We start from the raw sequence: 22804 nt of genomic DNA on the forward strand, positions 1-22804 counted from the left end.
ATGTATATTTCAAATATCCATCAACTAGGAGCATTTTCCCATCCTAGAAGTCTGGACCCCAAAGATGCCTCTTTGGGGTCTTTATACTCTTTTTCTTTCTCCAGAGAAACACTTTTAATAAAAGCATCAACAATAACAGTACTTGCCTGCATATAGGACATGGGAACTTTCAACATAATTTCATAAACAATGTAGTTGCTATACTTTTAATATAAGGAAACTTAATTATGTACATTGAGCAGAAGAAATTAAAGAGAACAACTCAAATAGCCTGGTAATTCTACCTGCTAGTCCACAAAATAATCTTATATCTGTGAGTATGTGACACAGTCCAGCCTAAACCAGTAATTACATGTCCAGAAAGCTTGGAAAGAGTGATTTTAGGAGTTTTCTGACCACTGACAAAGAAGTAGAACACCTTGATTACCTTTCAGATGAGTAGGCAGGAACGATTTCATCCAGTGAAGACACTGACGAATTAATACAAAAGTATGGGAACTAACAAAATCATAGGCAATGAAGAGAAGCAAGTTAGAAACTACACAAAGTAAAATTCTTGACTGACTTAGTGTCTGAGTCATCAAATCATACTCGGATTCCATCATACTCAGAAACTTTTGTGGAATTGCATGCTATATATCATACATATAGATTTGGAATTTTATGGAATTGTTTGCTGTGTAGTATGTTATATTTTTTGACACCTCTAGATACATTTCATGGTACGGAGCTCTATACACCAAAGTATGAGTTTTATTGTCCTTCATGTGTGAATTAATGGGTTTTCAAGACTATTTTGACCATATGTTATTTTTCCTTTATGTTTTAATATCAGAAAATAATCCTCACGTGAGATGCAATGTCACTGCTCCTTTATGCCATGACGTGAGAAGAAAGCTAAATAAGACTGATGTCTGGAAGAACTGATTAATGTGCATCCTAGCATTCTGACTTTTTTTGGAGTTTCTGCACAAAACTCTAACGGAGAGAAGAACAGGAAACTTTACTGAGCATCTACTCAAACTAAAAACCTTACATATTTCATCTTATTTAGTGCCTTATGAAATGGAAACTATTAGCTCCATTTCTTTGGGTGAAGAAATAGATTCAGAAAGTTTGGGTAATTTGCTCACAGTCACATTACTAATGAGTGGTACAATTATTCATTAGCTCCCACTCACAAAAGCAAACATACAACTGTAACCACAAGCTCACCGCTTTCTATACAGAAGTGATCCCACAAGTTATTTGCAAGAGCGTTCTCAGGCTTGATACAACACTGTTTCGATGACGGGCTGAAAGACTTGCTATATTTTATACTTTGATCACACAAGGCCAGGAGTGTCTGTACGGTCTTCCTACCCAACTGCATTGTTTTATATTTCTCCAGTGAAAATGTACTCTTCACAATTCTTGTGCTCTTTAAGAAGAACTTCAATATAGATCCACTAACAATATTTAAAGCACTTGCTGGGGGCGCCTGGGTGGCTCAGTCGGTTGAGCGTCGACTTCAGCTCAGGTCATGATCTCACGGTCCGTGAGTTCGAGCCCCGCGTCCGGCTCTGTGCTGACAGCTCAGAGCCTGGAGCCTGTTCAGATTCCGTGTCTCACTCTCTTTCTATCCCTCCCCTGCTCACATTCTGTCTATCTGTCTCTCTCAAAATTAAATAAACATTAGAACAATTTAAAAAAATAAAAATAAAGCACTTGCTGTAGAATGTGGATTCATAATTTGCGTCTTTAAATGCTAACTAAAAACTCCTAGCGTGTGGAGGCCTGATTAAGGTATTCCTAACGTTAACTCTTCATGGAACGTAGAACGTGTACCCATATGCACTTCACACTATTTATGCGCAAGTACTTTCAAATAAATTGCAGACCATGTAAGCGGCAGAAATCATCAAGTCTTGTATTCGTGTTCTATATTTAAATTAGAGTAAAGATCTCTTCCTACCAAGAAGATAAATATTCAGTTCAGAAACTGCATACGGTGTCTGTATTCTTGACTTATGCCCACAGGATGAGAAGTCTTCCTTGGTGTACATGAAGCAAGGCTTCTGGGGATACTGACACATGTGTACCAGATACTACTTGAGTTGGATCTCCTTCACTAGCCTCTCTCCCCAGTTCTTCCCCATCCCACACGTGGGCCAACAAAGCTTTAGGAAACCCTGTCTTCAAATGAGCCTTTGAGATGATGGCATGGCAAAGGGCATGACTCTTGGGCAGAGTCTAGAGGAGATCTGAACAAAGTTGCGGCCAGCAAGGGCATGGCAAGGGTAAGAAGTGGCATAAGAAACAGCGAGAGCCAACTGAGCCCCCATTGGGCAGGTAATCCTGCTAGGTATCTAGATACTTGACATGAGGAGGACAAGAGGCCAGGGCAGATGATGGGCCACAGAAACAGAAGGCCTCTACCAGCTGCAGCAGTTTCCCAAAGATCATCAGGCAGAAAACAACCCAAGAGAGGCCCTTCTTCCACAGAGGAGGATGGTAATATGATGGACTTCTGGGTCAGAGAGATCTGGGTTCCAGTCCACCATGGTCAGTTACCAATTGAGTAACCTAGGAGATGTACTTTATGTGTCAAAACCATCATTTCCTCATGGAAATGGTAATACCGTACCAACTTTGCAAAGTTACAATATAAATAAATAAAATAGGCATATAAATTGCTATCAAGTATTAAGAACCCAGTAGATATTAGTCCTCATTATTGTAGCTGTTCTCTTCTCCCTAATTGTTTTCTTGTTCGTGTTATCCTTAGGTTTCTCTAAAATTTAAAAGGAAATCTCACCTGTTTTTCCATGTAAGCCTATTTTTTTCATGTCCCTAAGAGCTCTCAATCCCAGCTTTCATAAAGAGATCTGTGACTTAGGGACTCTCTGAGGGGTGCTTAAGTGTTAACTGAGGAGAGATCAAGGGAGGAATCTCTTCCTCTTCTTCCTAAGTTTTGTGGAGGTAATGGTCTCATCTTTTCCTGAAAGGAAAAAAAAATCAAATAAAAACTGAAAACCCCTCAAGAAACATTTAAAAATTTTTACATTGTAATCTTTGTACACTGCTATTCATAAATGTACAGAGTGCACTGACAAATTTACCAAATCTGACTGCAGGCAAAAAATAAGTCATTCATAAAAGCTTAAAAATATTATAGGCACATATACTAATCTTGATGCATTTTTTGAAATAAAATTCTGCTGCTCTGGGTGTCCAATAACTCATGGATGATTAAGTTGTTCAAGATTTCCAGTTAGCACACTAAGGGGGCCATTAGAAATTAGCAAGTAAATGAAATAATGAGCCTTGACTTTCTGAATTGTAAGAACCTAAATGTAACTGTTTCATTCCATCAAACTAAAACATGAGTACTCATTTTATGAGTAGTGCATCCCTAGTCATTAATCCAAATCTGAATTTGGTGTATAAACTACCCCCAGGAAGGAAGAGTCATGTATTGATATAAAAATGCAAATATTTGGAGCACAAAATATGGAAAATGGCCATCGGATAATTAGAGCTTTCAAACCCTGCTGACTTCTGGCAGCTGTCTGGAGAATTTACAATCAGAACTGGAACAGAACATAACAGAAGTAAAAGGAAAAGAACCTTTGGGAAAATTTATTTCTAATGGTAGCACTAAAATTGTGTGATAGGTGTCCTGAGTAGAACTCATGGAGAGAATACCAATGGCGGGAGACATGATATCTTGGAGGACGTGGACATCCAAGGCAGGTTATCAGCAACACAAATAAGCATATAAAACACAGCAAGAAATGGCAACAAATTAATGGGTCAATCATCCCCAGATCATGAAACTCAACAGGTGACTGGAACAAAGTTTATATGACACAAGAACCACAGCGATCTGTTTTTGTCACTTCATTGAAATGGATTTTGAGCCATAAAGAAAAAAAAAGGGGGGGGGGGTTCTGCAAGTACTCCTTCACTCATTCATTCCATTAGTCAGTATGCATTTTTTTTTTTTTTAGTCAGTATGCATTTTTTAGAGTACATATGATGCTCTGGGCACCTGGGTGGCTCAGGAGGTCGAGCGTTGGACTTCAGTTCAGATCATGATCTCACAGTTCCTGAGTTCGAGCCCCACATCAGCTTTGTGCTGCAGAGCCTGTTTTGGACACTCTGCCTCCCTCTCGCCCTGTCCCTTCCTTACTCTCTCTCACTCACTCTCTCTCAAAAATTTAAAAAAAAATCTTTTTTAATTTTAAAAAAAGAACACATACGATGCTCAGATCATGACGGAGAGCTTCTAAGGTTCACCTGACCACTTATGTCATTCATTGTATCACTCATACCCCACTTCCAGAAAACACATTCCATTTGGCTGAATTACCTCTCCAGTCCAAAGTATTCATTGTACAGTCAATCACATCCATGGGAATCTTTCCCTGGACAGAAAAGTACCAAATGTAAAGATACACAGGCAGAAAAAAAAAAAAAATGGATGGCAGCCTTATTTATAGGGGTGAAACCTAAAAATAAAAGGTATATTCATCAGTGGGAAAATGAATGATTGGATTGCAGTTTATCCATAACATGAAATAGTATATAGCCTTTTTAAAAAATGAGTTCAGGAGCGCCTGGGTGGCTCAGTCAGTTAAGCGTCCAACTTCGGCTCAGGTCATGATCTTACGGCTCATGGGTTCGAACCCCACATCTGGCTCTATGCTGATGGCTCAGGGCCTGGAGCCTGCTTCAAATTCTGTATCTCCTTCTCCCTCTCTGCCTCTCCCCTGCTCATGCTCTCTCTCAAAAATAAATAAGCATTAAAAAAAATTTTTTTTAAATGAGTTCAATCCATACCAGTTAACTTGAGGGAATTTAACAACTTATTGTTGACTTATAGAAGCAATATGGAGAGATGCATATATAATGGAGTTCACTTTTGTAAAACAATGAGTTAAAAAAGTGCCCTGTTTTGTGTGTTTGTATATGATCGTATGCATTGAGAAAGATATGGAGAGATGCACATGTAGCAGTTAAAAATGACCAGTGGGAGGGAGAACATAAAAAAAAGATTTAATATGTCATGTCAAAAAATCCCAGCACGTGTCATATATCATTTAAGTAAAATTTAAGGTGTGTGCTGTGTAGGCATGAAATATTATGGTAGTTCTCTCAGGGTGATAGAACTTTAGATGGCTTTCCTTTTCTACCTTGTACTTTAAAATATTTTTTTTTAACTTACAGTATTTTTAAGAAATTTGATGTTACAAAATTTTAAGTCACCAGGCCAGAGGTGCCTCATATTAAAGTCACTTTAAAAAGTCCTGAACACTGGAGGACTGATTAGCTTTGCAGAGTGACATAGCAGAAAAGTTCCAATCATTTTGTTGTGATGAAGAGAATTAAACATGATGATAACAGAAGTTTCTTTTACAAAATAAATGTTCAAAAGGAATTTTAGCTTTTTATAAACATTACGTAGGACAGACTCAAGAGTTTAAAAGTTCACTCAAGATTCCTTATACTGGGTATAAACCAAGTAGACCAAATGACTTCCCAAGGGGTGAGGCTCCTGGAGGTGGGTTTCCAGGGATTCGTAATACCGGTGAATACACAGCAGTGGCACTAAAAACAGGGAGGAGGTCATCAGATATGACGGTCCCTCCTCCAAGGGCAAAGAGCATAAAAGTCACAAGGCAAAGTAGCTTCCAAGGTGGTCCACCCCATGATAATTTATGAGTCAAATTATGTATGTTGCTTTCCAGTTTTCATAGCATTTTTGCATACCTCATCCCCTGACTTTAACCCATATGTTTAGTATTAACTGTGTTCAAAATATTTTCCTTCCTTCATAGCAACCCTAGTGTATAGGTAAGAAAACTGAGGCAGGCAGATTTCAAAAGTTATCTAAGAAAAAACAGCTGATAAGGTAAATTAAAATGTGTTGTCTGTGTGACCTTTGCAGAAGAGCCAGAATGCAAGCTCCATGAGGACAGGGGCATTTTTTGTTCCATTTACCACAGCCTCTCTAGTGCCTAAGACACTCGGCAGCGCGTGAGAGGCTTTTGGTAAATATCTGTTGGGTAGATGAATGACTCCATTCGCTAGAATATTGTTCTTTACATTCTATTCAAACTTAAAGAAAGGCTTATCAATAAGGCATGGCCAGAGCCTGCAGGAAGGAACACAGCATAGATTAAACCAATTAGTTTTAATTCCAAATGCTTAAAATGCAAACATTTCCCACTGATTAGAAGACAGTGTTGTAAAAAAAAAAAAAAATGTAATTACATATTCATCTTGATGAGACCTTTTATCTGTTCTTTCTGTGCACATATCTATAATAATTCTCATAATAGAAAACCTCGGGGAGTCCCATGGCAACAGGAAGAGATAGGATGCTTTGTCAAAGAGAGATACTCAACTTCCATCATTTTATGATTCAATTTACCCATGAAGCAGGGAAGAGGAAGTACAGAAAAAGATAAAAAAGAAAACAGAGGAAGAAAAGGAAAATCATTATCTCAGTGAATCATCAATATTTTCCAGGTAGATGCATCCATGGAGTTAATAAACTGACAGGCAGTTCTGATGTGTTTCCTGTTCTCCCACTGCTCTCCACAGTTTTATTCACTGTCCTCCCCATTCTCTCTGCAAACACACCGAGACACTCCTCTCAGCCCTGTTGACTCCGAGTGCCACCCACAAACGGTGCATCACTGAGCACCCAGATTGCCCTTTGGCTTCTTTCTCACCTGATTCCCTTCCTGGCTGCTGACCACTGCCCCCTGCCCATCTCTCCCCCTGCCCTCTAACTGCCCTCACAGCTCTCTGCCTCTGCACCCCAGCACCTTCCCAGGGACCTTACCCTTTGCCACAGCATCAACAGCCCTTTTCCAAATCTGAATCTCCAGCCCCAACCCTCCCAACACCGGCATCTCCACCTTTGTGCAAGGCATCTTCCAAAACAGAAGGTAACTCACAGGTCAAATGCTGCAGAAAGATAGACAAAGGGAACGACTAAGACCAAAGTCACTGGCTTTGGGATCTAGGAGGTCACTGAGTGTGACTCACAAAGAGCGTTTTTATAAAGTGTAGGGAGAAGCTATACGAGGAAGCTAAGCATTGCCCACCCAGCCAGAAAGAAACAACTCTCTTCACTTCTAATCTCTCCCTATTCTGACTTACCCCTCATATCCAACCTTTTTCTTCCTACTCCTCCTTAACTCAGAATCACATTCTCTCTCACACTTTCCTTCCCATCTGAACCACTGCTGCTACTGTGTTTCATCCATTCCCAGAGGTTCAAGTTTCACCCTCTGAAAGTGTCTCCCTGGATCCTTCTGAACTACTGCGGTAAGAGGATCAGACTGAACCCCTTCACCTCGATATACTCTAGTCAATTGTCCTTTGGTCATGAACTGAACCCAATTCAATTTGGTCATACACAGTTCTGAGGACAGAGAATTGTTGTATGCAATCCTATTCTAAAATGTGATATAGGTGAAAGCCAGCATCTCCTCTACGACCTGTCCATTGGGCTATAACACAAGCGCGTTTCGGACCAAATTCTGTTACCTAAGTATATTTGTTAAACAAATATTATTCGTAAGTAGGCACACAAGTGTTCATCCATCTGTTTGCAAGCTCCGTGCACTCCAGTTCTCTATGCTTCCAGCGATCCAATTACCACTCTACACTAAATGTTTAATGAAGACAAAATGATAGGGGTGTCTGGGTAGCTTAGTTGGCTGAGCGTCCAACTCTTGATTTCAGCTCGGGTCATGATCTCACGGTTGGTGAGTTCAAGCCCCGCATCGGGCTCTGCACTGAAAGCACAGAGCCTGCTTGGGATTCTCTCTCTCCCTCTCTCTGCCCCTCCCCTGCTGTGCTCTCTCCCTCCCTCTCAAAATAAATAAATAAACATTTTTTAAAAAGACAAAATGATAATATTCCAGAGGCAGAATTCTGTTTTCCCTTACAGCTGGCTTCAGAAAACCAGAATCCTCGGACTCGATTACTGGACACAGGATAATTAAGGATTCAATCTTGGAGTCATCCCTAGTGTCCTTGCTAGACTCTTAACATCCTATTCACTCAAGGTCAGAAGGACACAGAGGGCCTCTAAGTAATGTTAACCAACCGATGCAGTTTGAATACATTTAATTTTACCACTGAGAACCCACTCCTGACATTTAGTGGGTTATTAAGCAAAATGTCTGATGTCTGAGGATTTTATTTAACATTTATATAACACTATGTGGCAGACACCCCTCTAAACTGTACACACAGACTAACTCATTAATCCTCTTAGCAACCTATAAGGTAGTCACAAATATCCCTTTTTGTTTTTTACCCCCATTCTGTAGATTCAGAAACTGAAGTGCATAGAAGTTAAATTCCTGGAATGCTATAACTAGCAGATAACAGAGCCAGGATTCGAACTAAGGCAGTCTGATTCCAGGGTTTATGGTCTTCACGGGTCCTCTGTCGCTCTGGATAACAGAAGCATTTATAAAAGCTAGCCTGGAATGCAGTTTTTCTGATTAGAATACTAGCTAAGTCAAGGACTACTTGGGTTGTAGCTTAACCTGAGTGATAATGACAGCACAATGGCCCACACTCCACACTGAAGGATTTTAAAGTACACAACTAACACAACAGTAGTTAACTCTGTGCTCTAGTAGTATGTTAGTGGGGAACTCTGGTTTTTACAAGATCCTATGCACCAATTATTTAGGCTTGTAGATCTCATTTCTCCAACTCTGTCTATTCCTTGTGCTGGTAACCATTCAGCGTACTTCTTTGGTATGCATAGAATCATGGAATCTATATATAAAGACACTTGGAGTTCAACTCGTCTAACTGCCCTTCTGAACTTTTCAATCTCTGTTTACATCATCACGGTCAGATGACATGGTAGCTTTTGCTTGACTATATTCATTTGGAGCATACTCACTCTCTCGGGGCAGCCACCTTTGTTGCTAAACATTTCTGACTGCAATAAAGTTCTTTCTTATGTTAAGCAGGGATGCTTTCTTCCCCAAGCTTCCACTGAACTGATCATTGTTGTACGTGGCCATTCAGAGGTAGAACATATGGAAACAAAGCACACCCCCAACAAAATAGTTACAAAGATACAGTGCTTCCTAGGGTTGCCGGCATGGAGGATGTGAGTCACCAGACAAGAGGGATGGTGTTGGGAATAATGGCACAGCACGCCTACACATGCAAGACTCAGAGAAGAGAGGCAGATGAGCACAGGTATGATCAGGGAGGGTTCTGCCAGAGGTGGCACCAGAATGGCCAAGGGTATAGTAAGCAAATAATAAATTTGTTGATGGATGGGTTGGGCTAGTAGTAAGCAACCTGGTATCTAAGCATGATTCCTTTTACTCTTAATTCTTGACTTCTACTTTTTATTGATCATGACTCAAAACCCAGCTGTGGAAATTCCCCAAAGGTGGCTAATTGCTCATTTCATGCAATCTGAGGCAGAAACACAAATCAGCAAGCCTCAGGTGATGGTGTTACACTTGTGAGCCTGCCTCCAGTGAGCTGCTGATTTTGAATTGCAAGTCGCCGATTGCTAAGTGGTTCACATGGACCAAAACTGCACTGCAGGCCTGGGCAAGATGCAGATAACAAATTACAGATCTTTCCAAGTTAGAAAACCCCATTCTTTTTTTTTTAATTTTTTAACATTTATTCATTTTTTGATAGAGAGAGACAGAGCACAAGCAGAGGAGGGGTAGAGAGAGAGAGAGGGAGACACTGAATCTGAAGCAGGCTCCAGGCTCCGAGCTGTCAGCACAGAGCCTGACTCGGGGCTCGAACTCAACAAACCGTGAGATCGTGACCTGAGCGGAAGTCGATGCTTAACTGACTGAGCCACCCAGGCGCCCCCATTCTTTACGTGATAATAAGAATAATGAAAAAAATATCACTAACAAGAATGCCTGGGCAGTACTTCACAATTGTAAACGTGTAGTACTTTTGATTCAGATGCACTCAGCATCCTTTGCTTGAATAAAGGGACTCACAGAAGTCACGATACCCATCAAACTCTTAGTAAATACCACATCTGATCGCACAGTTCAGATATTTAGACACCCAATTGAATCAATAAATTTAAGACCAACAATTAAAAAGAAATGCTGTATAAAAATTGTACCTCGATGATAATAAGCTTCACTAGTAACCAAAAAAGATGACTGAGCCAGTAATAAAGGTCAACAGTAAACGTAAAAAGAAATCGATCTACGCAGCATCTCCTCTGAGCTCCACCCTTCGGTCATTGGGTTCTATACATTGTCTTGCTTACTAGTCTCCCCTGTAAGTCAGGGATCTGCATTTTACCGACAAAGAATCTAAGTCTCAGAGAGGTAGCCTCCCCTTCTGGGAGATTAAAGATACCAAGCCAAATGTAGGGAATTCCAAAATTCAATAATCTATGTTATCATATTTTTTTTCCTAAAGGGTGCTAGGAATACCACTGGCCGTATGTGAGATGATTCTTGGTGTCCATACATGGACATTTTCTATGTTTTGATTTAATATGAACTTGAGGGGTAATAAACAGTTTTATATTTAAGGGAATGATACAAAATGTTTTTAAAATAAATTTAAGTTTTTTAAAGTTGCTCAATTTATTTTATTTTTTTTTAACGTTTTATTTTATTTTTGAGACAGAGAGAGACAGAGTATGAACAGGGGAGGGGCAGAGAGAGAGGGAGACACAGAATCCGAAATGGGCTCCAGGCTCTGAGCTGTCAGCACACAGCCCGACGCGGGGCTCGAACTCACTGACCGTGAGATCATGGCCCGAGCCGAAGTCGGACGCTCAACCGACTGAGCCACCCAGGCGCCCCTAAAGTTGCTCAAATTAAATAAAAATGTTAAATATTACAAATAATAATACAATTGCCTGGCAGATGTGTTACCACAGGATGTCATGGCAAAAATTATAATGGTGCATGAGATGTCTAAATTTGAAAAACCAAGAGCTACATCATGCTGCCTCCCCACAGGCAGCAATTAACAACTGGATCGACACGGAACTGTTGTCCACAGTACATTCTGCACATGCTAAAGGAAGTAATTCCAGAAGATCTTGAATCAGTGTTTTGTTGTTGTTGTTGTTGTTGTTGTTGTTGTTAGTTTTTGTTGTTGTTGTTGTTGTTGTTTTGGCAGAAATGGAACTTTAACTTCCACACAGAAGTACACTCCATGTAAACTTTTATGTGTTCTTTTTATATGTTTGCCCCATTTGTTTCATGCTGGGACATCTGGTCTGCCCTGATAAACAATGTGGACTTTAAAGAGCAGCAAGTTTGAGGGCAGGAGAGAAGAGCACACCTGTTCCATCGGCCATCCAGAAAAGGAGAAACAATTATAAATACAAACATTCATATTTTTGTTCCTACAATCTACTCAAAAATAGTAAACAGGTCACATCCAATTCCTCCTCGTGAAATACGAAAATAGAGTTAGATGATAAAAAGCAAAGAGCCATCTTGAAGGGTCAGGGATCCCAGGGCACCTAATTATTCTCTTACTCAACAAATACTCATTGATAATCTATTATGTAGCCAAAGACATATGTGACGAGGACACCACAGTAGAGGACAAAAGAACCTGGAGGAATAAAGAGTGTTGGTAAATACTTAAACAACCAACTTTGCAGGAAGGTTGGGGGAGGGGAGGAACCTAGCCTATAGCATCTGCCAATTTCCATAGTGTATATACTCCTACCCTAGATAGCTTCAGGCTTTCAATGTGCTATCTCTGATAGTGGGGTTGGGAAAAGATGACCACAGTAGGTTGTTGCAGTCAGCTCCAGCTGAGTCTTTCTCTACTGGCCTTTCCAGACAGAGAGGTAGTAATAAAAAATCACACAAATAAATTTAAAATTGCAGCTGTGATAAATCTTCCTCATAAAAGCTACATAGAGCCAAGAGTACCTATTATGGAGGAATTTGACCTAGGCATAGGTGTTGAAGGCTTCTCTGAGCCAGCGACACTTGAGTTGAATTATGATAAATGTGAGGAAGTTAATGTACTGAAGAAAAGAGGGAAAGGTAACAGTACAAATAGAGGCCTTATGGCAGGAGAGCCAGAGGCAAAAACAAGGGATAGAAAAGAAAGTCAACATGGCTGGAGTCTAGAAAGCAAGGGTGAGAAGGATAGAAAATAAGACTGGATAGTATATGAGGGTTTGGCATTGCAAGGTCTTTTACATCATGCCCAGAAGTGCCTTAACCTGAGAGAAATGGGAAGGCAGTGAAGTCGGTTTTGTTTTGCTTTTGCTTTTATCTTGGCATGTTAAGGAAGGATTATAAAATAGTAGAAATTAATTTTTGAATTGATCACTCCAAAGAATGGATCAGGGGGTGGTTACAGAGCACGCAGGTAGACCACTAAATGCCTCTACTGAAGCCCAGGATAGAGATCCAAGTGGCTCAGTTTAGGGTGATGGTGGTAGAGATGGAGAAAAGCAGAGTTTTGAGAGTTATTTAGGAGATAAAATCAAGAAGTCTTGATAAAGGCTTAGATATAGAATGTAAAGGCAAGGGAGGTGTCGAGAATGACTCCTGTGAAGAGATACACAAATACATGTCCAATGGTTCCACTAAAAGGAGTTCACCTCGTTAATCATGAGGGAAAATGAAAATTGAAACCACAATCAGATATTATTCACAGCCAGCAGAATGGCTAAAATCAAAAAGACCGATAACACCAAATGCTGGTACAGATGGGGAACAACTGGAATTTTCATATGCTGCTGGTAGGAATACGAAAAGGCACAGCCATTTGGATAAATCTTTTCCAGCTTATTATAATGTTGAATATAAACGTATTTGTGGCTTAGCAACTACACTCTGTACAATAAAGGATTAACTTTGCCCAAAGAAAGATTTGGCCCTTTGCCCACAGCCCCTGAGTGATAATCTCTAAGCCTTTGGAATATCCTATCTGATAGGAGTGTCTTTGTTTACTTTGGGCCACGCCAGATACTGATTTATGTGTCAGGCCAGTGTGATTTGTGGCCAAGGGGTATCAGCTCAACCTCTGGATGGGGATGTCAGTCATGTGGAGTAGTCAGCTGGGTCTCTATGGCCAAACCCCAATATAAAGTCTGGATACCAAAGATCAGGTGAACTTCTCTGGTTGGAAATACCTTGTACATATTGTCGTCACACATCATGCCTGTGTTCTCCCTAAGCACTGTCCCTTTGACTCCACTGGGAAAGGATAATTGGAAGCTCACACCTATTCTCTCCTAGACTCTGCTCTGAGTCTTTCCCCATTTCTAATTTTAATCTCTAAATCTTAATAAACTATAAATATGAGCATAACAGTTTGTTGAGTTCTGAGTCCTTCTAGAAAACTAGTGAAGCTGAGGGTGATCTTGGGGACCCCAAACCTGCACATTCCTAGGTATTTACCCAAGGTAAATAAATGAAACATGTGCCCCCCACCCAAGATCTGTACAAGAATGTTCTTAGCATTCTTAAAATAACCCCAAATTGGAAACAATCCAGTAGCTACCAATAGGAAATGAATAAGCAAATGATGATATATTCATTCAATAAAATACTACTCAGCAAGAAAAATGAACAAATTACTGATATACATATAAGAGTTATATAATCCTGTTATATATAAAACAACATGCACCACAATGTGTTAGGCAAAAAAGTATGCTAAGTAAAAGGAGCCAGACACAAAAGACTGAATACTGGATGATTCCATTTAAATGAAGAAAAAAAAATAGGCAGAACGGATCTCTGGTGTCAGAAGTCAGAAAGTCATTGGTTCTGGGGAGTGGATTAACTGTAAAAGAGGAGAACAGAAGTTTCTGGGGTGATGAAAATGTTCTGTGTCTTGTTTTGTGTAACTGGTATATGGGTAAACGATTGTCGAGACTCCTCAAACTGAAAAAATGGTGGTTTTGTATTCCATAAATGTTAGTTGTACTTAATTTAACAAGTTAAAAAAAATAAAGCACAGGAAAGAACAACCGGTGGCTTTCTGGCCTGAGTAACTGGGTGAAGGCTGGTGACATTCACTCTGACAGGAACAATGGAAGAGATAACCAGGTTTCTAGGGAACTGTGGCTTGGTATTCATTGAAACTTAGAACGCAGCATGAAGCTCTGAGCACAGAGGCCTAAACAGAGCAGGAAATTCAAATCAGTCAACTTTAAATCAAACGTCAAGTGCCGTGCCAAATTGACATAGGGCAAATTCTTCCTGGAGGTGAAGCCTAGACACAAGTTTTGGAGGCCAATTAAAAACCTTCATGTCAAGCAAAAAGGATAAAAGGATGTCTCATCATTTATGGGTGTTTCTTCACCCATGTGTAAGGCCTTGCTCTGAGTACTTGGGATACATCAGTGACCAAAACAGACAAAAATCCAGACCTATACACTTCTTCAATTTACATTCTGGTGACATTTTAGTAAAGGAAGTGGGAGCTCCGGAGCATTGTTAAACACCTAATGGGTGGATGGATATGTAATGGATAGATATATTATGCCAGAAATTGTCTTGGGAAAAAAGAGAAGAGGAGGAAATATAATAAAAGCACAAAATATTGCAAAAAAGTTCTGGTACAATGGAAAAAAATGAAATTACAGCTACTGCCAAGAGGGGGCAACAGAGAGTCACTGTCAGGGCTCCTACAGTCAGCAAGGTAGCTCCTTAGTGCTTTGGAACCAAAATAGTAACCTGAAGCCAAAACCCCACAGTGCTTTGAGGCCCAAAGAGGCTGAGGAGATCCCAATATAAGTCACAAGTAGGTACAGAAGTAGAAGTATATCAGGGTTCCCTGTGACTTACAGATTAAACCCATGCTCTTGAGGAAGACAGACTATGTCCTCATGACCAGGACTCCATCCACCATCTAGGTGCCAGCTCCTACCTATTCCCACCTTGGCAATGTGGAATCTCCACTCCCGGTCCCTCACACACACTGTGCTACTTGATCTCTCTGCAAATGAGCACCTGCTGATTGCTCAGCTTATAATGGCTTTCTGTGTATCTGGCTAACCTCCCCTTCAAAATTTCAACTCAGATATTATTTCCTTTCAGAAGTCTTCCCTGGCCTTTTATTTCTTTCTAAGTGCCTTTCTCTACACTCCTGCTGTACCCTGTGCCCTGTGCCTGTGCTCCACTATGTCTATACTGGGAGACCCTTGCCCTGGGCCCAAGCTTTCCACAGCTCCAAGCCTCCTCCCAGTGGGGGAATCCTCAGGACCAATGCCCACCTACCACCTTATACAACCCTTCCAGATTATACTACCCTGGTCCCAGAAATCTCTGTCCAAATGGCCTAGAGCCCATTCCAAGGACTTGGAGAGTGTACCCATAAGATTAGAGGTAGTCAAAGGCCAGTTGTCTGTGTCCAAGTGGATGCATTCTGGGCATTTGGACTGGGGTGTCCATATGCATGCTCGTTAATCCTCTCAGTATGAGTGGGGGTAAGAGAAGGGATGTAGCTAAAGGTTGGCATCTGGCTTTCCTTTGCTGCCATGCTTCCATGTGGAATTCCACGGGGTCCCACAATTCTAGATTCAAATCTGTTCATACAGGTGTATTTATCAAGAGTACTGGGTGTTGTATGTAAGTGGTGAATCACAGGAATCTACTCCCGAAGCCAAGACTACACTGTATATACTGTACGCTAGCTAACTTGACAATAAATTATTTTAAAAAATAATAAAGATAGAAGAATAGAACATATCTTACTTAGCAATTGTCTATTAGTTGGATTTACAAATTTCAAATCTTTAGATATATGGCACATGGGACTCATTCTTTCCCCAGGCCCTACAAGTGTTATGTGCAGACCTAAGCACTGACCAACATTTACTACTAAAATGTTCTTGCTTAGAAGTTTGTCTTCCCCCATGAGGATGTGAGCTTCTAAAGCACAAGGATTGGGGCACCTGGGTGGCTCAGACGGTTAAGTGTCTGACTTTGGCGCACATCATGATCTCGCGGTTGGTGGGTTCAAGCCCGAGTCAGGCTTTGTGCAGACAGCTTGGAATTTGGAGCCTGCTTCAGATTCTGTGTCCCCCTTCTCTCTCTGCCCCTCCACCACCCACACTCTGTCTGTCTCCCTCAAAAGTAAAAATAAAGACATTTAAAAAACTAACTAGGGGGGCACCTGGGTGGCTCAGTCGGTTGAACATCTGACTTCAGCTCAGGTCATGATCTCACATCTCGTGGGTTCAAGCCCTGTGTCAGGCTCTGTGTTGACAGCTCAGAGCCTGGAGCCTGCTTCAGATTCTGTGTCTCCCTCTCTCTGTCCCTCCCCCACTCACACACGTGTGTGTCTCTCTCTCTCAAAAATAAATAAACATTAAAAAAAAGTTTTGAAAGAAAGAAAGAAAGAAAGAAAGAAAGAAAGAAAGAAAGAAAGAAAGAAAGAGTAAGTAAGTAGGTTGGGAAAGAAGGACAGCCCTGGCCCTACCACTTACCCATTGTGCAACATCCGGTTAAATATCCTCCCTGGGCTTCTATATCCTCATCTGTAAAGTGGGAGTTATAGTATCCCACCATGTGAAGAGCCTGGCACCTGGTAAGCATTTAAAATGGTATCTAGTATTTTTATTATCACTGACTGTGTCACTTGTTTATACTCTTTGCTGGCCCTGGCAATGAAAAGAAAGTAAGGTGAGGAAATTATCTAGATATGTCAGTGGTCTTCAGAATAGAAGCAATAGCGATAGATAGATAGATAGATGATTGATAGATAGATAGATAGATAGATAGACAGATAGATAGGAAATAGAAGTAGATAACTCTATATCTCTACGGTTATCTGTACCTAAATTTATCTATAGATATAGATGAAAGACAGAGATTTATTATGAGTAATTGGCTATTCAGTTATGGAAGCCAACTAGTCCCAAGACCTGTAGGGCAAGTTGACAAGCTGGAGACCCAAGACAGCCTAGTCCAAAGGCTAGTAGGCTCAAGACCTAGGAAGAACCATTGCTTCAATTTGAGTCCAAAGGCGGGGAAAAAGCTGACATCCCAATTCAAAGACAATCAGGCAGAAGGAATTCTCCCTTATTGGAGGAAGGGTCAGAATTTTCATTCTCTTCAAGCCTTCAGTTGATTGAATGAAGCCCATCTACATCAGGGAAGGCAATCCACTTTGCTCAGTCTACATTTAAATGTTAATTCCATCCAAAAGTACCCTCCCAGAAACACCCACCCAGAATAATGTTTGACTAGATATCTGGGCAACCTGTGGCCCAGTCAAGTTGACACATAAAATTACCTACCATGGTATTCAGCCAGAAAAGTTTGTGTTAAAGAAATGGTAACTGGAAATCAACATTTTAGTCATTCCTGGTTTATTGATCTAATTAGTTTTTTTTTTCATACCCTTAGATTATGGAGAAAAACACATTTCACTTATTAAGAGTTATATTCATGCCCATCATAAAACACTTCATTTCAATACAGAATAATTAATGGCCATGGAAATGGATTTCAAGGAAATTAATTTCACTTCTAGGAAAAAAAGAGCATTTGTTCCTTTTAGAAATAAAGTATCTGCAACCAACTTTTGATTACTCTGCAAACCATTTATTCCTAAAATGATTAATACCATTAAACAGCACTCCTTGGGGTGCCTGGGTGGCTCAGTCAGTTAAACGTCTGACTTCGACTAAGGTTGTGATCTCTCAGTGTGTGAGTTTGACCCCTGAGTCAGGGCTCTGTGCTGACAGCTCAGAGCCTGGAGCCTGCTAAGGATTCTGTGTCTCCCTCTCTCTCTGCCCCTCCCCAGCTCATGCTCTGCCTCTCTCTGTCTCTCAAAAATAAATAAACATTAAAAAAAAAAAGCACTCCTTTGTGCTCCTCCACTCCTCTGTGAAGAATTGGAAACATATGTCCACACAAAAAATTGTACATGAATGTGCATAGATAATAGCCAAAGGATTGGAAAAACTCAAATGTCAATCAACTGATGAATTGATAAACAAAATGTAATAGATCCATACAATAGAATATTGTTCCATCATAAAAAAGGAATTTCACACATGCTTCATAGATAAACCTCAAAAACATTATGCTAAGTGAAAGAAGCCCAACATAAAAGGCTACACATGCGGTGATGCTGTTTATACGAAATGTCTAGAATGAGCAAAACATAAAGACAGAAAGTAGATTAGTGTCTGCCAGGGCCTAGAGGGAGTGAGGAATGGGAGTGACTGACAATGGGTAGGAGTTTCTTTCTGGTGTGATAAAAATTTTCTGGAATTAAAGGATGGATGGATGCATAAATTTGTGACTATACGAAAATCCCTGAATTAAATTTCAGAAGAATGATTTTTATCTCAACCTGTTTTTTTTTTTAAGTATCTATTATGCTTGCCTTCCTTAAAAGCAGTATATATTTGAAAACATTTAAATATAGAAATGATTTAGGGCGATAAAAAGATTCAGAACAGGATTCTTTCATCTAAGCTCCCATAAAATGTTTCTAAGCTTATTAATAAATACACCTAGGGAACAGTATAGGGTGTTAAAATTTGTTTTGTTTAATGCCCTCGTTTTAAAAGGAGACTCAAAGTTTAATAATACTCAAAGATTTCAGGGTCACACTGACATAGATTCAATTTTAAAAATTCAATCTTTGGTCCCTGGAGAAAAAAATAGCAGGTTTGGCACAGAAAATGTTGCCCATCGTGCTTGGAGTCTCACAGCCCCTGAGCCACCTCTTCTGGAAAGCGGAATGAGTGGAAACTTACCTACCACCACAGGGGCAATCACCATGCCACACGGCAGAAGTAAACAGCACTGGATACTTTATTAGAAAATTTGTCCTTTCCAAACTTTCACTCCAATTTCTCAGGTGGAACAATTGGATTGCTGGACAACTCTCCATTTGAACTGAAATCCCTAATCTTTGGAGAATTGCCCGTTATCCTCAGTGCTGGCTGGAACAAGGAAGGAGGCTGCAGAAACAGCACTCCTTATCTGATCGAGTATATAGGGGAGTCGTCTAGAAGCAAAAGGAATACACATTGCTCGAAGGCTTTTGTCACTGGCAGTGCTTTGAAAATCCCATCTTGCTCTGAAATAACCAATTCTGTAGGTTTTCACTGAAAACCTATGGCCTTTATTTCTCTCTGTGATAGAGAGGATTCTGTGAACAGCTCTACTATATTTGTACGTTAGATGGGTTCTCATTTCAGTGATGCAATTAATGCTTCAAAAATAAGAGTAGGCATATACATGCGGTTTCTTGTTTTGTGGGCATATACCCATTTTGCATTACAAAAATAACAAAGAGCCCAGTATGATCAGGACCACTGCTCTGAAAGAAACCTACTGTGTGTTACAATCCCACACATGCCATTAACTAGCTCTGTGACCCTGAGCAAATCACTTCCCTTCTCTAAGTCTCAGTTGCTTTCGCCATAAAATAATGGACAGTAACTAGATGTTCTCTGGATCCTTTTGACATTCAGGTCACACCACCACTGGCCTCTGTCCACTCCTCCAAACAGCCCACCATCGTTGCAAACACATAAGGTGATTGGTCTTCTCACCTGGAATTCTCCCCTCTTCCTCTCTGCAGGAACAAACGACCTATCCTGTCAGTCTCTCGGATCCTTTCTTCTTCCAGCTGGCTAGAAACAAAACCTCCCTTCTATGCAATCCCACTGGAACTTTTTCCACACTCATTTTATGATATGTGCCACTTATTCCTGTGGATTAGAGTTACTGCTGTACCTATATTATCCTCAGGTCAAAATGAAGGCTAATTTAGTTGCTGTTCCCCTCCCCTGCCCCACAAATTCCTTATGGGAAAAGCACTGACAAAAAAGGAACTCTATATCACAGACCTATGACTGATAGAGCCTTGAGTAGATTTCTTTCGTTCATCGCCTGAATTCTAAATATGGGGACATTTCATAATATTGTACATTTATAAAATCATAAAATGTAAACCGAAATATCACTTGCTAAATTGAGAAGGATTTGCCATTTTTAAAAAAATTGTTGATCAATATCCAGCCACTGAATTTTATTTTCTTTGATTGATATTAAGGTGACCTATTTGGTAAATGTAACACTGGTCTTCAGAACCTGAAGCTCAACCAAATATCAAAGGTTTATTTGACATTATGTTACCTTCTGTTTCCTTAAATTAGCTAGAATATTCTTAAAAGTATGTTTTATTCCAGTGCTTCCAGCACCACTATATTAGTGTAGGAGTATTGATTTGATGACTTACAGCCCTCTGAAGAAAAAGGAAAAGTAAATAACAGTGGATCACTAAATTACTATTACTACTTTGCCAGAAAAAAATATCTATAAGACATTTTCCATATTAATCATCTATTTTTTAGTAAATAATCCAGAGAGTGATTGTTTAAAATACTTAATTATAAGACAATCAGAAAGGGAAAGTAAGCGTTCAAAATATCCTTTTTTTCTTCCCACATTTTCTCCTAACATACTTCAAAAAGTATTTCTCGCATATGATAATGCTATGTAAAAATAAAATTAAACCACATAATTTGTTTTATGAATACAATGCAGTAATGGTGAAATCCTCTGTTTACATCATTATGTGTATTACCCTCAAACCAATACAGCTTTCCTGTTTTTAATATACTATCATTCAACAGATATTTACTGAGAGCCCCATATATGTCCTATTCTGTTCTACATACTAGGGTATCATAGAGAATAGTGCAGAGAAAATCATAACTCTTATAAAGTTCATATTCTATTTGAAGGAGACAGAAGAAAGCAAGCGAGAAAAGAGAACAAATTCATAGTGACAAACACTATGAAGAATATTAAGTAGGGTAATGGGAGCAAGACTGACTGTCTGATGGCTACTGTCAATAGGGAAGTCAGGAGGAAGTCAATCTAACAAGAGTCCACAAGAAGAACCAACCAAACAACAATCTGGGAGGACAGCATTCCAGTCTGGAAGAACAGTTAATGCAAAAGCCATCAATCAGAGATAAGCCTGAGTGTTCAAGGAATGGGAAGGAGGTCAAGGTAGCAGGTACTGAAAACATGAGAGAATTGCAGGAGATGGGATTTGAGGAGCAGGGAGAGCTGAGGTTATGCCAAGTCCCGTGTTGGTCATTGCAATAAATTTCTGGTTTGTTCTAATTACAATCAGAGATAACCAAACATTTTAAACAGAGTGTATATAATCTATATACTATTTTTTTTTTAATTTTTTTTTAATGTTTATTTTTAAAGGAGAGAGACAGAGCATGAGCCGGGGAGGGGTGGAGAGAGAGGAAGACACAGAATCCGAAGCAAGCTCCAGGCTCTGAGCTGTCAGCACAGAGCCAGACTGCAAGGCTCAAACTCACCAACTATGAGATCATGACCTGAGCCGAAGTCAGACGCTTAACTGACTGAGCCACCCAGGCTCCCCTCTATATATTATTTTTAAAGAGTGCTTTGAATGTTGTATGGAGAGAGAATAGATTGAGGGAAAAGTAGGAATAGAAGCAATTAAAAGGATATATTCAGGCACAATGTAAGGCTGGCTTGGATTTGGATAAAAGCAATGGATATGGTGAAGAGTGATCAGATTTGGAAGACTTCTAATCCTGTGTATGGGGCACATGAAGGGGATTTTGGCCTAACAACTAAGTGAACGGTAGTGTCACTTAATGAGAAGGAGTGGATGTCGGGATGGGAAAATATCAAAAATTCCACTTTTAATATAGTAAGTTTTAGTGAGCCCCTTTAAACATCAAAGCAGAGAGATAGAGTAAGGAGGTAGATAAATGGGTCTCGCACCATAGAGATTTTATGATTTGCAGTTCATTTCCACAAATTTATACGACTTTCTTACAGATATATGGCAAACACTCTCATTATTTTCTGTTAATCTCTTCCCCAAAGCTACTGGTGGAACTTCTTTAGAGATAAGTGCTCAACTAATTTCTTCTTTATACCCACCTCCTCACATAGATGGCCCAGGCTAACGTTAAGAAGAACTCAAATTTTGTTGGTTAACTAAAATGGAAATACTTCTTAATTTTCACTGATGCATTAATAGCAATACCCTGCTGAGTCTATTAATTTACCTTAATTTACTTCTTTCTGCTTTTTATAACACTCCTCTCTTCCCTCAGAAAAGTATAAAAGAGGGTCTTAATAAAACATACTAAGGGTCAAAATAGTCTTGTATCACCAGCACTTATCATAGGATTTACAGTATATTGCAAGTAAAATAGACATTGGTTGAATTAATGAATCAATGATAATAATCTACACTTACATGTACTTTGAAATTAACTTTCATTATCATCAAAGTCAATAATTTCTCAAAGATCTTGAGGCATTCCAACTAACTCGTGAAGTCAAGCCACACATACAAGTGAGGCTACCTAATTAGATCAACTGGGCCAACGATGGTGAGTTAATTAATCCAGGGCATTAGATAAAATCATATTTTCCATGACATATACAGTCTTAAAGGCAAAAAAAAAAATGGTGTTGTCCACAAATGTGGTTTTTAATAGACAGTAGACAGTGAAAATAGAGAATTCAAACCTAACTGAAAGGTTGGGATGGAAAGAAAGCCTTGGAGACAGTTGTAGAATGACCACAACATCAGATCCAGGCTCAAGGTACGCTTACTCTGTGATGCCCTTGCTTGCTTTTATAGACAAGCGTGATCAGTAGTCACCCACTCAGTAGTTCACAGAGAAAAGCAGTACTAGTGAGAGGAACCCTGGTGACCAACAGGACTAGTTTATACTTGTTTCAATTGACAGAGCAAATGAAAAACCATCTTCCTGTCTCCCTGATCATTGCTATAATGA

The 22804-nt window shown here is 39.8% G+C and overlaps 1 protein-coding gene across 1 annotated transcript in view; it reads right to left on the reverse strand.

The window, feature by feature from the left end:
* Positions 1–1894: 1894 nt before the first annotated feature.
* RBM46 (RNA binding motif protein 46) overlaps positions 1895–22804 on the reverse strand; it is a 125702-nt gene continuing 104792 nt past the window's right edge. The window contains exon 5 of the mRNA XM_053216819.1: positions 1895–2980. Within this exon, the coding sequence (XP_053072794.1) occupies positions 2919–2980 (62 nt within the window). The 3' untranslated portion in view covers positions 1895–2918. The remainder of the gene's footprint in view (positions 2981–22804) is intronic.

The sequence above is a fragment of the Acinonyx jubatus genome, chromosome B1 (assembly GCF_027475565.1).
Source record: "Acinonyx jubatus isolate Ajub_Pintada_27869175 chromosome B1, VMU_Ajub_asm_v1.0, whole genome shotgun sequence".
Taxonomy (NCBI): domain Eukaryota; kingdom Metazoa; phylum Chordata; class Mammalia; order Carnivora; family Felidae; genus Acinonyx; species Acinonyx jubatus.